General features: G+C 38.9%; 1 protein-coding gene across 1 annotated transcript in view; it reads right to left on the reverse strand.

Annotated features, from left to right (window-relative positions):
- The window catches only part of DZANK1 (double zinc ribbon and ankyrin repeat domains 1), a 61,601-nt gene that overhangs the window by 18,710 nt on the left and 25,196 nt on the right, over nt 1–17,695 (reverse strand). Inside the window, exons 9-14 of the mRNA XM_023745513.1 lie at nt 14,260–14,373; nt 12,682–12,774; nt 5,782–5,904; nt 4,798–4,962; nt 3,340–3,544; nt 1,433–1,536 (exon numbers count right to left, since the gene is read on the reverse strand). Coding sequence (XP_023601281.1) covers nt 1,433–1,536; nt 3,340–3,544; nt 4,798–4,962; nt 5,782–5,904; nt 12,682–12,774; nt 14,260–14,373 — 804 coding nt within the window. The remainder of the gene's footprint in view (nt 1–1,432; nt 1,537–3,339; nt 3,545–4,797; nt 4,963–5,781; nt 5,905–12,681; nt 12,775–14,259; nt 14,374–17,695) is intronic.

Raw genomic sequence — 17,695 nt, forward strand, 5'->3', positions numbered from 1 at the left:
GGGCCATAGAGTGCTTGTCATGAATACTCAGCATTGCCACTGTAACACAAAAGCAGCTACAGAAAATAAGTAAATGAATGAGTATAGCTGTGATTCGATAAAACTTTATAAAATTGGATGGCAGGCCAGAATTGTCCCACAGGCCATAGTTTGCAGACCGCTGGATTAGGCCAAAAAAACTAACAAACCATCAAAATAGATGATCAAAGGAAACTGAGCAATACTTGACCATGAAAGTGTTTCAATGTTGGACTTTTAGTGGCAGAGGAGCAGACAGGTTGATTTTCAAAGGTTCCTCTAGTCTTGTGACAGAGGAACAGGTCTTCTTACAAGGTGTCCCTTTACAACAGCAGATAAAGGGCATGGTGTTTGGGGCCTGACAGACCTGCTTCAAAGCCTGAATCCCTCCGAGACCTAGCAGTGCGGTCCTAGGGAAGTCACCAAACCTCTCTGAGCCAGCGTCCCTGGGTGTCAGGTAGGGTTTGTTCTGATTATCTACTGCAGTGTAAAAAATCCCAGACTGAGTTGCATCAAACAACTCCCATTTTTATATGTTCATGGATTCCAATGGGGCCCAGCAGCAATGGCTTGTTTTTGTTCTATATGTCTGAGGTCTCAGCTGCAAAGACTCACATGGCTAGAGGTGGCTTCATGTTTGGGAACTGGAATGACCTAAAGTCTCATCACTCACTGCCTGGCTCCTGAGCTGGGATGACTCGAGGACTGAATTCATCTGGAGCTGCAGACGGGTGCACCTAATGTGGCCACGCCATGGGCTTGGGCTTCTCACAGCAGGATGGCTGGGCTTCAAGGAGTTGTGAGATGAGCATGCCAAGCGAGAGGAAGCCATGTGCCTACATGACCACACCTTGGGACTCCCAGAGCATCATTTCTGACACACCCTTGTCCAACAGTCACAAGCCCACCAGACTCAAGGTGAGGAGATATAGATTCCATCTTCTAAAGGGAAGACTGTCGAAGAATCTGTGGCCATGTTTTAAAAACTGCCACAGTGGTAATACTCCTACCTTGAAAGTTTGTTTTGAGGACTAGAGATGATAAACATGATACAGATATTGTTATATAGTTAAATCTCATAATTACTATTGATAATATAGTGTAGGGTTTAAGAAGACAATTTGGCTGGATTAAACTATTCTGGGTCATTCGGCTCTGACCATCAGGATTTCCACAGCATGTGGCATCTAAAAGCATGAGATGCTCACAATTTACTGTCTTAGGTCAGGTGCCCAGGAGCAGACCCTAGGACAAGACTCCCCTGCAGGGGAGGATAGTAAGGAAATGTAGAAAGCAGGACAGCAAAGGGAAAGGAGCCAAGCAAAGTACAATTTCAGGTGAAGTTGGCGGAGGGTACTTCAGCCTGATCCCGTGGGACACTGTGAGGTGGAAGTTCCATTCAGAGTCTACTCACCTTTCCCATCCTGGGTTCGGCAATCAAGGCCCGGAATTCAGAGTTGTTCTGAGTATAAGCCCTGAGGTGAGCAGAGATGTGATCCAACTGTTTTCTCCAGTATCCTAAAGAAGAGGAGAAACCCATCCACATGGTTAATTCTTCTGAGACTAAGAAAGAAAATGCTGATGTGGATCGTGTATTCTCAGAAAGGTTGTTTTCCTTTGCCAAACTTTGTGATGGTTTTTACTTACTTGAACCTCAGCTATGTACTATAAGTTCCATTTTTGTTCCCAGCTTCTTTTTACACATGATTAATTATAGAATATTCTAGAATCTTAAAAGAACATATTTTGATTGTTGCACATTGGGTCTTTTTCTTTTATTCTTTTAAAATTATGTTTAAATTAACCATATTGAGATATAACGTTAGTAAAATGCACCTACTTATATTAAATGTACAATTTGAGTCCTGGCCAGGTGGCTCAGTCGGTTGGAGCTTCATTCTATACACCAAAGGGTTGCGGGTTTGATTTCTAGTGAGGGCACATATTCTAGGTTGCAGGTTTAATCCCTAGTGGGGTTCGTACAGCGGGCAAGCGATCAGTGTTTCTCTCTCTCTCTCTCTCTCTCTCTCTCTCTCTCTCTCTCTCTCTCTCCCCCTTCCTCTCTCCTGGGTGAGTATTAACATATATATATATATTTATATAACCTGTATATAAAATTTACAATTTGAGCTTTGGCAAATGTATACATCCCCATCAATATGTTGAACACTTGAACAACTCAATTACAAAAGACAAGCAACCAAATTTAAAAATGGAAAAACGATCTGAATAGACATTTCTCCAGAGAAAAAATATAATGGCCAAAAAGCACATGAAAAGGCAATATCATTAGTCATCAGGGAAACATTAATTAAAAGCACGATGAGGGACCACGTCACACCTACGAGGATGGCGACAATGAAAATATATTAAGTGTTGGCAAAGATGTGAGAAATCAGAACCCTCATATAATGCTGGGCAGAATGTAAAATAGTGCAGCCACTTTGGAAAGCAGTATGGAAATGTTAAACATAATTTTATCATTTGGCCCAGCAATTGCACTCCTATGTATATACCCAAGAGAAATGAAAACATGTCCACAGAAAAACTTATACATAAATGTTCACAGCAGTATTATTCATAATAACCAAAAGGTGAGCAAAACTCAAATGTCCATCAACTGATAAATGAATCTACAAAATTCATAAATCCTTATAATAGATTATTATTCAGCTATAAAAAAGAATGAAAACCTAAAACATGCCAAAATATGGATGAGCCTTGAAAACATTATACTAGGTGAAAGAAGTCAGTCACAAAAGACCATATATGCTTCCCATTTACATAAAATGTCCAGAATAGATAAAAGCCCAGAAAGTGGATTCATAGTTGCCAAGCACTTGGGAGAGGAGATGTGGGAAATGACCGCTTAAAGAGAATAGGGTTTACTTTGGCGTGATAAAAAGTTCTGAACATAGAATGATGACGGTTGTATAATATTACTAATGTACTAAAGGTTGCTGAATTGTACACTTTAAAATGATTAAGAGGGTGAATTGTTATGTCAATGTTACCACAATAACATAAAGAGATAATAGCAAACAGCAATAACAACACAGGTTAACATTTCTGCCATAATAGTAGAAGTCCATGTGTGCTATTTAATTTACAAACTAGAAGAGGGGACTGTGAGTCAAAACATCACAATACTAAAAGTTAAAGGAAGAGCAGTTTAATTCAAATGAAAATTCCTTTAAAAAAGTAAAATAAAGGAACTTATTTCTTATATATAAAAATAAATCTAAAGGAAGAAAAATTGAGATTTTCTTTCAAAGAAAGAGTGAGTTCCCTCTTGACAAGAAAGCATATTTTTATCCTCACCTCTTCCTGGGCTGACGGCTGTAAGGAGAGGCTTATGGTCACTCATTTTCTCCTGCCTCTGCTGATGAGAAGCCATTTCCAGTTCCTTTTTTGCTAGCAGGTTGCCAGATGGGTAGAACAGGCCAGTGGTCTGTGTACCTACATTCTTCTTAGTCCCATCATGTTTGGGTAAAGGAACATTCAGGGACTGCCAGGCAGATCGGGACTACAAGTGAGGCAGAAACATAAAATATTATAATATAATTTTATTAATCCTTCATATTACCCTCAGAAAACAATTTTAATCAGAAGTAAAAGTATCTCAAAAAACAACAACTGTATTTTAACCTAAAAGAGGGTTTTCAGCCCTTGCCTCATCTTCCTTGCTTCTGTTTTTCCCAGCAACTCCTAGCCCCATCCCCTTAGCCATTTACTGTCTCAAATTCAGCAAATCCACTGATGTTCCCTGTTCTGCCTGAGGCCTGGAAGAAATCTATCTTCCCAGCCCTTCACTCCATTAAAGCACAGACTTTACTATCCATCCACACCCAACCTCTGGGCACCAATATTTCCTGTGAAATAGTCCCCTGCGTCTGGACCTGAGGACATAAGAGAACCAACATGTAAGGTTATGTAGGTTGTGCACTGCATCTAAAGGGGTACTAGTCACATAGTGGACATGATATATTTGCATATTTATTAGGATAATTTTTATGGTGGATAGAAAATGTCTTTCTAACAAAATTAGTATATTATAATCAATTTCCAACAGATGGCACTCAAGTGTCTTCAGGAAAGGTCACATTTGCACAAAGGTGCCATGTAGACTATTGCCAGTCCCAGAATATACAACCCAATTTGGATTAAGAAGGCTATGAATTTCCTAAAAATGAACACAAAGTTACTAAGTGCATGTGCATTCTCTCTAATAATTATTAATTCTTCTAATGAAGAGATAAGAAGAAACCTGAAGTACTCATATAGCTTATAGAGAAATTCATGAAAGGCTAACACAAAGCTGGTGAGTGTTTAAGTCCTTCTGAAAATAACCTTGTGAACTTTTCCTCAAACCATGTCCAGTTTTTATAAATGGAAAAAGCAATTTTATATACCTGATCTAAGTTTCTAAAATATAAAAGAGCCTTGGGGAAAGTTCTTCGTGTGCTACACAAGACATTCAAGAGAAGTACTTCCTCTCTCATATATTTTAAATCCACTTCTCCTAAAAGATATTATATCTATTGCCTTGAAAATGCAATTAGACTTCAATCTATTGTAAATAAATGATAGATATTTGATTTCTGAAGAAATCACTCGAGTGTTTAAAACCCAAACTAATTAATTTTATTTCCACACCTAGTTGAAAAATCCATGTGAAAATGTTTTGGCTCTCTTTCCCTGGGTTCATTCATAGAGGAGAGCACACAAATTCACTTACAACCTCTTCCCAGGCACCAGTTCTTACAGTGGAGGCCTCACCTCAGCAAAAGGACCCGGTTCTCCAGCAGCTAGAGCCCGGCTGTTGTCCACACTGAGTTTTGCCAAGGACTTCAGGTAAATACCACAGGAGCCACAGAATCGGGCAGATGGGTGATTGTTGGCCCCACATTTGAGGCAAACAGAGAAGCAGGTAGCAACGACAGGCTAGAGGACAGAAAATATTTTTATAATTTCATTTATATTAGGGTCATACTTTTCCCATATAAATTATTTCCATACCAGTCATCAAAATAACACATGCCCATACCCTCCATCCTTGCAATTCTACCTTTTAGAATAAATGTGTATTTTATCTATGGATGCACAAGTACACAAAGAAGTGTATTCAAGACCATTCCCTGAAGGACTGTGATTTTAGAGAAAATAACTGGAAACAACCTAAATGTCCAGCAATAGAGTATGGCCTAACTATATCATGGTACATACAGACAGTGGAATATTATGAAACTGCTGAAAAGAATGAGGAGGTTACTAACTAGATGTATTGCTAGGTGCAATATATCTAAACTACCACCAGTTTACTTACTAATGCATTGAATGGCTGAAAGAACAGCTCACATACTGGGTAACAAAGATTGCTTCTAGGGAGAGGAGCTGTGGGACAGGGATGAGAAGAAAGACTAACCCTTCACTAAATCTTTTGTATTATTTACATGAAACACTCAGATAAATAATTTTGAGTGCTTTATTTAAAAGGTAAGCAGACAATTCATAAAAGAAAAAATATCAACAGTCAACAAATGAGTGAAAAAGTTTAATCTCAAAGAAATACAAATTAAAACAGCAATGAGAGACCATTCTCAATTTAAGAGAATTTATCATCCTGGTCTCCAGATTCTTAGGTGCTAGGACCCAAATCCCAAGGTGTGATTTCAGCAAGGTCGTGGAAGAGGGGGAGCCTGGCTCTTTCTAGGGTTGGGGTGAGGGGCTCTGCACCAAGAAGCTCAGTGTTAAAATACCCACCGTGGCTCCACACCAGTCACAGAAGAAAGCACCCGGGCGGTTCTGGCGACCGCATTTGGAGCAGGAAATGGTCTCCCCTTTCAGAGTGGGCGCGGGACCAGCTTTATCTCCACTGCACATGGACTAGTGAACACAACGGCATTGACAGGCAGATTAATACTATCTTCTCCAATCCCCCTCCCACAGAAAAGAAAAAAGCCCCAAATCAACACCAGACCCGGAAATAAGGTATTTCCGCCCAAAAGAGAAAAACTATCCTAAGCTTCACCAATTAATAAATTTGTACAAAGAGCATGCATTCCTTCACAGAAAGTTGATGAAACTGCTGCCTTACACAACTTAATATTCTTCAGTGTCTTTAATACCAGAGGTAGCAAGCCTACTGTTGATTTACTATACCAACATTAACAAAGAAAGAGTGTAAGGACAGCTGAGCTACCTAAGGTGTCACCATTGAAGTTTATCTTCTATCATTTGGGGTTCTGGTTTCGATCTGGAAATGTGAATTTATTTTCCACTCCTGACACATGTAAAGAATTACTTTGGGAAGGGAGATAGAATTGTTTCATAAGAATTTCTGACACTTTGATAGGTAGACCTATATTAGAATCTTTGCTCCTACTACTTACTTGCATTGCCTAGTAAAAGGTTTTCTCATCAAACAACTAAGGATGATATTCTTCATCATTGCTACATAGTTACCTACTACATGCAGGCACTGTTCTGCACACTGCCCCTAATACTCTCACATCAGTTCGCACAACAGACCTGTGAGGTGGATGCCATAATCATCTCTGTTTTACAGAAAGGGAAACTGATGCACAGATAGGGTAAGACCTAAGATTTGAACCCAGGCCCTGACTTTTACCCATGACTCCACAAACCCTTTTCAATACAACAGCTTTCTCACAAGTCTGTAGGGGGATCCCCGATGACTAATGAAAATTAATTATGTAAGAACAGTTAGCACAGGGTCAAGCTCCCTAGGTCAGCTTCCTCCCCTTCTCATCTTTCTTTCCACTAGATCCTGATTTCTTTAAGGAAAAGGACTACCATTTCACATTTTTTCCCCACCAGCATAGTGCCTGGTACCTTAGCACATGGGAGTCATTTAAGTAGTTACTAAATGAAGAAATAAATCAATAACTAAACATGGTATGGTCATACCTTCCATGTATATTACTACTAAGAATGCTTTCTAAGGGCAATTTTTCCTCAAACATCATTATTTCAGTTAACTTTATTTGCCCAGCTCTATCCTGTTTTACTTCGGGGACTGTTCTGTTATCCTAAAACAGACAGAGGCCACAGCAGCCCCCAACATCCAGAGACTGAGCAGGAAGATCTGCTTTGTGTACACTGACCCTCAGCCCATTTCTGTGAAGTAGAGTGAGATGCCTTGGGATAAATCGAAATAGAAACCCTTTGCACACTTTTGCTTCAGACTTAAGTTTCAATTTATCCTGTTAAAAGAGGGTTTTAATAAAACTTGCCGACCTGGGTTTCTAAATATAAAGCCTTCAGATCTTTTTCTTAAATACATCTACTATTTAAGTGAATTTTAAAAATATATGTTTTTATTGATTTTAGAGAGGGAGGGAGGAAGAAAAAAGAGAGAGAAAAATATCAATATGAGAGAAAAATATGTATCGTGCCCTGGAATTGAACTAGTGACCCTTTTGGTAAATGGGACCATGATCAACCAACCCAGCCACATCAGCCAGGGCAAGTGAATTTTTAAAAATATAACACTGCTTTAAAAAAAGAAAAGTAATCTTACCACATTCAAATTAATGGTGCTAAACAAAGAAAAGGCATACAGCTATCAGATTGGACATGCACTGTTACTTTAATGGCACTTCAATGATAAATACTATTGTGACATTGAAACCCTGATATACTATTCAAATAGAAATACAACTTTGAAAACAAACTCAATTTTTTAATTGTTCATGAAATAGTTTTGTTCATAAGTGAGACCCAGAAACAACTACATCACTGACAAATCAATTTACTTTACTATTTATATAAGAAGTCTAAGATGCCTGAGAAAATAAATTTTTGTTTGGCAATTTACTTCAATCTATCTGCAAGATCACCCCAAGAATTCCAAAGAACTAGTTCTCTTTGTTTATGCTTTTCCAATCTCACTATTTTTCTCTCTGGTGCCTTGGAAAATTATAAAGTGCAATTTCATGATGGGAGAGTGACATACAGTCTGAAGACAAGTTAATTTAGAGAGATAAACAAATAGCAGTTAACAAAATCCTACCCTAAAATTGCATCTGATTTGATTTGGGAATAGGTGGGTTTTCTTATTAAATTTGTCAGCTCATGGCTGAGGAGAGACTCTTCAACTAGAAGCAAAAACAACAGCATTCCGACGCACAGAGGAGGCGCAGTGTGGAAAATTTAAAGGTACGGTGGTGCGGTGGTGAGGTGGTGCGCGCGCAAAGCGGGCTGGTGGCTGAGGGCGCGGTTGTCGTTTTCACTCAGGAGTGAGTCTCAGACTCTGGGCTACAGATCCGGGCGAGTCTCTAGGGACCCAGACTCAAACGGGAGAAGCGGGACTGTCTGGCTACGGCCCCTCCGAGGTTTGCAGCGATTGCTGGGACAGAGAGGCAGAGCCCCTGGGGACGGACTGAGAGCGGCCATAGCTGCTCCCTCCCCCCCGCCCTGTTGAGCCCGCCCCGCCCAAGCCCTGCGCACAGCCATTTGCCGATCGCCTCAGGCAAGGGCTGGACTAGCGCCTCCCCAGAAGACAGACGCTTTCCAAACAGCTGATTCCTACAGCCAGTCGGCCTGCTGGTCAAATCCCTCTAGTGTTAACTACAACAATTAAGGCTTGGCTAGAACAAGACTGCGCACAGAGACCACAAGGGGGTGCACCAAGAAAGCATAAAAGATGCGGAGACAAAAAAACATGACAGAAATGGAGGATATGGAGCTAAGAATCGCAATTTTGAGGGCTTGCCATAAATTTGTGCAGAGCCTCACGAAAACTAATGAGACCCTCGATGCTACGATAAAGAAATTAGAAAGTAAGCATACACGGACTGAAATAAAGAATATTATACCCAATAGCAGACCAGAGGAGCACAAGAATCAAACCAAAGATTCGACAAAAAACACCCAATTGGAAAAGCAAAATGAAAAAAGAATCCGAAAGTGTGAAGATAGTGTAAGGAGCCTCTGGGACAGCTTTAAGCGGACTAATATCAGAATTATTGGAGTGCCAGAAGATGAGAGACAGCAAGATATTGAAAACCTATTTCAAGAAATAATGGCAGAAAACTTCCCCCATCTGGAGAAAGAAATGGACTTACAGGTCCAAGAAGCGCAGAGAACCCCAAACAAAAGGAATCCAAAGAGGACCACACCAAGACACATCATCATTAAAATGCCAAGAGCAAAAGACAAAGAGAAAATCTTAAAAGCAGCAAGAGAGAGAGGCTCAATTACCTACAAGGGAATACCCATACGACTGTCAGCTGATTTCTCAACAGAAACTTTGCAGGCCAGAAGGGAATGGCAAGAAATATTCAAAGTGCTGAATACCAAGAACCTACAACCAAGATTACTTTATCCAGCAAAGCTATCATTCAGAATTGAAGGTCAGATAAAGAGCTTCACAGATAAGGAAAAGCTAAAGGAGTTCATCACCGCCAAACCAGTATTATATGAAATGCTGAAAGATATCCTTTAAGAAGAGGAAGAAGAAGAAAAAGGTAAAGATACAAATTATGAACAACAAACATGCATCTATCAACAAATGAATCTAAGAATCAAGTGAATAAATAACCTGATGTACAGAATGAACTGGTGACTATAATGAATCAGGGACATAGAAAGGGAATAGACTGACTATTCTTGGGGGGAAAAGGGGTGTGGGAGATGCGGGAAGTGACTGGACAAAAATCATGCACCTATGGATGAACACAGTGGGTGGGGAGTGAGGGTGGAGGGTGGGGTGGGAGCTGGAAGGAGGGGAGTTATGGGGGGAAAAAAGAGGAACAAATGTAATAATCTGAACAATAAAGATTTAAAAAAAAAAAAAAAGAATTGGCCTTTAAGAAATCCCCCCCCAAAAAAAAAAAATTTGTCAGCTCATTAGCATGTTTTTAGTCTCAGTTCTGAAAACACACACGCACACATATAATAAAGTCATCTTTGAAAAAAAACTATAGATTTTCCTTCTGGTAATGATGGAGTAAGACCGTACCAAATGACTCCACACAGAAAAGAACTCTAAAATCTGCTCTTAATGCAAATATAGGCACTGGAGAATGAACAGAAGCAGATAGACTCTTGCAGCAAGTACCTACAGGAGGGAAGGGGGTTATACAAAGTTAGTTTCCTTTTAGCCTGGTTCTAAGGACAGTCCACATAGTGCATGTAAAAAGGTAAGAAATGTATTTCTGGGTAGGAAAACCAAAAGACTGAAGCAGAGTAATATTTGGCTACTGAAGAGGTAGGGGGCTCTCAGAAAGAAGACAGAGAAGAGATCCCCAAATTCTGTGTACTCACATCTCTTACTGACCTGTGAACACACATGCACAGAACATTCAATGCAGCTCAGCTAAAGATGAAATATATAAAGAAAGACCAAACTTTCTGCTCTCCTCTCTCTCTTTCCCAAATAAAGCATATTTATTGGATTTTTAGTATCTTGAGTAATTTTAAATTGTATCTAGCGTTATACATGTTAAGTTGTGGTTCTTTTGGATTCTATTACTATTCTCTGATAAAAGGTGTTTGGTTTGTTCTTGTTCTTGTTTGTTTGTTTTGTTTTTATTTAGCAGACAATTATACACTGAGAGGCCAGATTATTATGACTGGCCAGATTATTATGACCACCCCATCAGTACTTCATTGACACTTCCAAAAATACTGGAATACTGAAAACTTCCTAAGCAAATACTCTCAAGGTTTTATTATTATTATTATTTGCATAACTAATTCACTTCATTGTACTGATGGGGTGGTCATAATAATCTGGCCGGTCATAATAATCTGGCCACTGTGTAAATATAGATGCCTGATAATACCAAGTTTTGGTGAGGATGTAGAGAAACTGGAACCTCCGTATTTTGCTGGTAGGAATGCAAAATAGTGTGGCAATTTTGGAAAAAAGTGTGGCAATATCTTACAAAATTAAACATGAACTTAGGTAGTATCCAGGAATCCTACTCCTCAGCATTTACCCAAGAGAAATGAAAACTACGTCTACACAAAATTTTGTACGTAAATGTTCACAGCAGCATTATTTATAATAGCCTGACACCAGACATGAACACAAATGCCCATTATTTGGTTAATAGTTGTATTATATCCATTCTGTGGAATAGTACTCAATGATCAAAGTTATTAATACATACAACATGAATGAACCTCAAAAACATTGTGCTAAGTCAAGAAAATAAAATACAAAAAAACTACATACTTCTGTAAAAGGTAAAACCACAGTGTCAAAAGCGATCAGAATTTTCTGGGGGTAGTGATTAGAGGAGCTCAAATGAAAGGGGCATGAGAAAACTTTTTAGAGTAATGAAATTGTTGTATATCTTCATTGTGGTAGTTTAAATGATTATGTATAATTACTGACATTTATTAACCTGTATAATTAAAGTGAGTGAGTTATATTGAATATAAATTATGCCTCAATAAAAATTGTAACAAAAAGAGTTCCTTCAAATCAACTAATCTTATATTGTCAGTAATTAGACACAACCTTAAAAGACATCTTGTTCAACTCCCCTGTTATGGGGTTAACAAGTGTCTCCTCCAAAGAGATATGTTGGAGTCCTAACCCCCAGTACTTCAGAATATGCACTTATTTGAAAATAGGGTCTTTATAGAGGTAATCAAGTTAATATGAGGTCATTATGGTGGTCCAAAAGAGGAGTTTGGACACAGAGACAGACATACAGAGGCAAGAAAATGTGAAGACACACAGCGAGAAGGTGGCCATGTGGCTGAAGTGATTCGTGTACCGGCCAAGGGAAGCTTGACGCTAGGAGAGAGGCATGAACAGTACTTTCCCTAGAGCTTCAGAGGAAGTGTGGTGTTGCCAACACCTTGATTTTGGACTTCTGCCCTCCAGAAATGTGAGATGATAAATTTCTGTTGTTTTAAGCCACTCAGTTTGTGGTGCTTTGTTTTAGCAACCCCAGAAAAACCAACACACCCCCATTTGATACTAACCATACTGGCCACAGTAATCATCACCCATTTGTCCAGTTTCCCAAGGAATGTCTCTGACGTGAAAACAAATCCCCCAAAGTGTCAAGTTTTTCCCTTCTAAGTTGGCTAGGAAATATCGACTTCTTTTAGTATTGTTAGGCCAGGGCAAGAGTCACCTGGAAGTCATTTTTAAAGCCTCATCTTCATCAGAAATATTTTATAAACATAAAACAGATCATCTAAACTGAACCCATTCGCTCTACTTAACTTGCATACACTCCTATTCCTTCATCTTAAACGCTCGAAATAGGCTGGTAGGAAACCCAGAAGTGGGTGCTGGCAGTGTTCTCAATTTCAAAAAATAGCATGGTACAGTTAAATAAAGACATACCTGACTATAAATGAAAGTGAATGGATCCATTAACCAATGGCTGCTGCCAGCCTTCCATGCAAAGTTAGTAAATAAAATGGTAAGAAATTGTAGATTTTATTGAATCCCCATGAAGACTTTGAAAACAATTTTGTATTGGTAAATATATAAAGTTCTCTTCACATTTGGAAACATTGCTTTCTGTTTACCATGAGAGGCTTTTTTGTTGCTGTTCTTTCTCCCTCCTCCCACCTCCTTCCTGCTCTGCAGATTATATTTACTCATTATCATTAACACTGAATCTTAGCAGCCATTAAATATGGGACAGGCACATGCAATCAACCTACCTCCTTTGATGAAGGCAGGGTGCTCTCACAGGTGAGGCAGTATTTCAGGTAAGGACGATTCCCTGTGCCACAGGTGCGACAGATTACCCTCTCCTTGAAAACAGAAAATAAAAAATTCGTGTTCCTCTGAGCAAAAAACTGTGCAAACAGAGGCATGAAGCCACTTTAAGAACAAGATTAAAAGTCAACATTAATTGCAATGTTCAAGTTTAAATATATGAAGTAAAAAGTTGTCTAAGTTAGCTGTAGTGCAATGTCTTCTAAATCCATGTTCAGGGAACACATTTCTATGTATTCCTTTTTTTTCTTAGTTTTTTTCTCTCTCTCTTTTTTTCTTTTTTTCCTCAGTCCCTCCATCGCCCCTGATAGCTGTCCGCATGCTCTCTATGACTGTCACTATTTTGCTTGTTAGTTCATTTTGGTCATTAGATCCCACACTTTAATTATGTTAATTCTTCCTATCCGTGAACACAGTATATGCTTCCACTTATTTGTATTTTCTTCAATTTTTTTCTTCAGTGTCTTATAATTTTCCAAGTACAGGTCTTTTGCATCCTTAAATTTATTCCTAAGTATTTTATTCTTTTTGAAACAATTGTGAATGGAATTTTTTTCTTAGTTTCCCTTTCTGATACTTCATTATTGGTGTATAAAAAGCCAACTGATTTCTAGATATTTATTTTGTATTCTGCTACTTTCCTGAATTCATTTATCCATTCTAGAAATTTTTGGTGGAATCTTTAGGGTTCTCTATGTACTGCATCATGTCATCTGCAAATAATGAGAGTTTTACTTCCTCCTTTCCAATTTGGATGCCTTTTACTTCTTTTTCTTGTCTGATTGCTGTGGCTAGTATTGTATTGGTAAATATATAAAGTTCTCTCCACATTTAGAAACATTGCTTTCTGTTTACCATGAGAGGCTTGGTAATAAGAGTGGTGAAAGCAGACATCCCTGTCTTGTTCCTGTTCTTAAGGGAAATGCTTTTAGTTTTTGCCTATTAAGTCCAATGTTGGCTGTGGGTTTGTCATAAATGGCCTTTATTATATTGAGGTATGATGCCTCTATTCCCACTTTGCTGAGAGTTTTTTGTTTGTTTTTTGTTAATCCTCACCCAAGGATATTTTTCCATTGATTTTTAGGGAGAGTAGAGGAGGAAAAGACAGAAACATCGATGTAGAGAAACACATCGATTAGTTGCCTTTTGCACAAGCCCCAACCAGGGCCCAAGGCAGGGAGGAGCCTGCAACCAAGGTATGTGCCCTTGACCGGAATCAAACCCAGGGCCCTTTGGTCTGCAGGCCGATGCTCTATCCACTGAGCTGAACCAGCTAGGACTTGCTGAGAGATTTTATCATTAATGGCTGTTGGGTATGTATTCTTCTTAACATGATAGATCCCATTGATAAATTAAACTTTTGGACAACATGCCTTTCCAAAAATTCGAGTGGATTTTGTTCACAGATATTGGCTTATCACTTGTTAGCCAATTCCATCAACTGAAGAAAGACAACTAATTGTTCAAACATTACTTTCTATATATTTCATTCATGTTTTTACAAAATCGCATTTCATTACCTTCAAGTGGAAGCCGGCCGGTGGTTGCATCTGCAGAGCAAGAGGAGCCTCACATACCACACAGAAGGAAGTGTTCATGGGCACCATGCTTCCACATTCTGCGCACAAGCCCAACTGGGCAAAGAAAGAGGTCAAGTTTGTCATGGGATGCAAAAACTGAAGGTATAAGTAGATCATAGAATGTAAGGTTTAATTTGCTTTTGTAAAAACATTTTTTTAGTAATTACCTCTATTCTTATTTTTTCATATGAAGATTAAAACCATGTTTATTTTAGAAAACAGAGATATAGAAAGGAAGAAAGAAAGAAAGAAAGAAAGAAAGAAAGAAAGAAAGAAAGAAAGAAAGAAAGAAAGAAAGAAAGAAAGAAAGAAAGGAAAAACATCCTCCAGCACAATACAGTGAGGAGGTTGATAAATCCTCTCTCCAAAAAAGCAATTAAAAAGTTGGTAAAATTGTTAAAAACAACCATTTCGGACTCAGAACATCAACCAAACACTGACAACAGACTGAAAAGTACTTAAACTTCAAACAAGAACACTACAAGTCTGCATGGTTCTTGCATGGGGCCACTCCTATCCCCGTCTAGCTTTATCGGCATGGTAGCTCCAGCAGGGCAAGGCAGGCTGTGAAAACCACAGGCTTTGTAACTATGGTGAACAGGACTCACTTGATTTGGAGCCCTTCTAAGGTTACAATCTCAGTGGCAAGCAAAGAGGGTGGGTCAGTGGCTCCACTATTTTGAGATTGTGGTTCTGTTTAGGGCAATCAATGAACCAGCAAGTAGCCAGGAATTTAACGGGTAGTTTGAGGAAGTAAGTCAACTATAAGGGAACAGTCAAGGTGTTGGTAAGGCCACGCTCTCTCTGAAGCTCTAGGGAAGGCACCATTCCACGCCTCTCTCCTAGCTCTGGTAGCCTCAAGCTTCCCTTGGCCTGTGGACGTATCACTCCAGTCAGCTCTGCACATACCTTTTTTTTTTTTTGAGCTGTTCAAAAAAATTTTTTTTATTTATTTTTTATTTTTTTATTTTTCGCTAAAAGTATTTCAAAGGGTATTACATAAGTGTCCTTTTTTCCCCCCCGCCCTTGACAAACCCCTGCCCTCCCTTACCCCCCAGTGTCTTATGTCCATTAGTTATGCTTATATGGATGCATACAAGTCCTTCGGTTGATCTCTTACTCCCCTCCCTCCTGTCCCCCAACCCTCCCTGGCCTTCCCACTGCAGTTTGACAATCAGTATGAGGCAGCTCTGCCTCTGTATCTATTATTGTTCAAAAGTTTGTAATGGTCTTTATTATCCATGAATGAGTGAGATCATGTGGTATTTTTCCTTCATTGACTGGCTTGTTTCACTTAGCATAATGCTCTCCAGTACCATCCATGCTGTTGCAAATGGTAAGAGTTCCTTCCTTCTTACAGCAGCATAGTATTCCATCGTGTAGATGTACCACAGTTTTCTAATCCATTCATCTACTGATGGGCACTTAGGCTGTTTCCAGATCTTAGCTATGGTGAATTGTGCTGCTATGAACATAGGGGTGCATATATCCTTTCTGATTGGTGTTTCTGGTTTCTTGGGATATATTCCTAGAAGTGGGATCACAGGGTCAAATGGGAGTTCCATTTCCAGTTTTTTGAGGAAACTCCATACTGTCTTCCATAGTGGCTGCACCAGTCTGCATTCCCACCAGCAGTGCACAAGTGTTCCTTTTTCTCCACATCCTCTCCAGCACTTGTCGTTTGTTGATTTGTTGATGATGGCCATTCTGACAGGTGTGAGATGGTACCTCATTGTTGTTTTGATTTGCATCTCTCGGATGATTAGTGACTTTGAGCATGTTTTCATATGTCTCTTGGCTTTCTGAATGTCCTCTTTTGAAAGGTGTCTATTTAGATCCTTTGCCCATTTTTTGATTGGATTGTTTATCTTCTTTTTGTTAAGTTGTATGAGTTCCCTATAAATTTTGGAGATTAAGCCCTTATCAGATATGATGTTGGCAAATATGTTTTCCCACGAAGTGGATTTCTTGTTGTTTTGTTGATGGTTTCTTTTGCTGTGCGAAGCTTTTTATTTTGATGTAGTCCCATTTGTTCATTTTCTCTTTAGTTTCAACTGCCCTAGGAGCTGTATCAGTGAAGAAATTGCTTTGGCATATGTCTGAGATTTTGTTGCCTTTGTATTCTTCTAGAATTTTTATGGTTTCCTGTCGTACATTTAAGTCCTTTATCCATTTTGAGTTTATTCTTGTGTATGGTGTAAGTTGGTGGTCTAGTTTCATTTTCTTGCATATATCTGTCCAATTTTCCCAACACCATTTATTGAAGAGACTATCTTGGCTCCATTGTATGTTCATGCCTCCTTTGTCAAATATTAATTGAGCATATTGGTTCGGGCTAATTTCTGGACTCTCTATTCTACTCCACTGATCTATATGTCTGTTCTTGTGCCAGTACCAGGCAGTTTTGAGAACAGTGGCTTTGTAATACAGCTTGATATCTGGCATTGAGATCCCACCTACTTTGTTTTTTCTCAGGATCGCTGCAGCTATTCGGGGTCTTTTTTTATTCCAGATGAATTTTTGGAGAGTTCGTTCTAGATCTTTGAAGAAGGCCATTGGTATTTTAATGGGAAGTGCGTTGAATTTATAGATTGCTTTGGGTAGTATGGACATTTTAATGATGTTGATTCTACCAATCCAAGAACATGGTATGTTCTTCCATCTCTTTATGTCTTCCTCTATCTCTTTTTTCAACGTCCTGTAGTTTTCTGAGTAGAGGTCTTTTACCTCTTTAGTTAAGTTTATTCCTAGGTATCTTAATTTTTTTGGTGCAATGGTAAATGGGATTGTTTTTATAATCTCTCTTTCTGAAAGTTCACTATTGGTGTATAGAAATGCCTCGGATTTCTTGGGGTTAATTTTGTATCCTGCTACATTGCCAAATTCATGTATTAAGTCTAGTAGTTTTTTGATGGAGTCTCTAGGGTTTTGTATGTATAATATCATGTCGTCTGCAAATAAGGACAGTTTTACTTCCTCTTTTCCAATTTGGATGCCTTTTATTTCTTCTTCTTGTCTAATTGCAATGGCTAATACTTCCAGGACTATGTTGAACAGGAGTGGTGAGAGTGGGCATCCCTGTCTTGTTCCTGTTCTTAGGGGAAATGGTGTTAGTTTTTGTCCATTGAGTATGATGTTGGCTGTGGGCCTGTCATATATGGCTTTTATTATGTTGAGGTATGATCCTTCTATTCCCACCTTGCTGAGAGTTTTTATCAAAAATGGGTGTTGGATTTTGTCGAATGCTTTTTCTGCATCAATTGATATGACCATGTGGTTTTTTTCTTTCAATTTGTTTATGTGATGTATCACGTTTATTGATTTACGGATGTTGTACCATCCTTGCATCCCTGGGATAAATCCTACTTGGTCATGG

The sequence above is a fragment of the Myotis lucifugus genome, unplaced genomic scaffold (genome assembly GCF_000147115.1).
Source record: "Myotis lucifugus unplaced genomic scaffold, Myoluc2.0 scaffold_554, whole genome shotgun sequence".
Classification (NCBI taxonomy): domain Eukaryota; kingdom Metazoa; phylum Chordata; class Mammalia; order Chiroptera; family Vespertilionidae; genus Myotis; species Myotis lucifugus.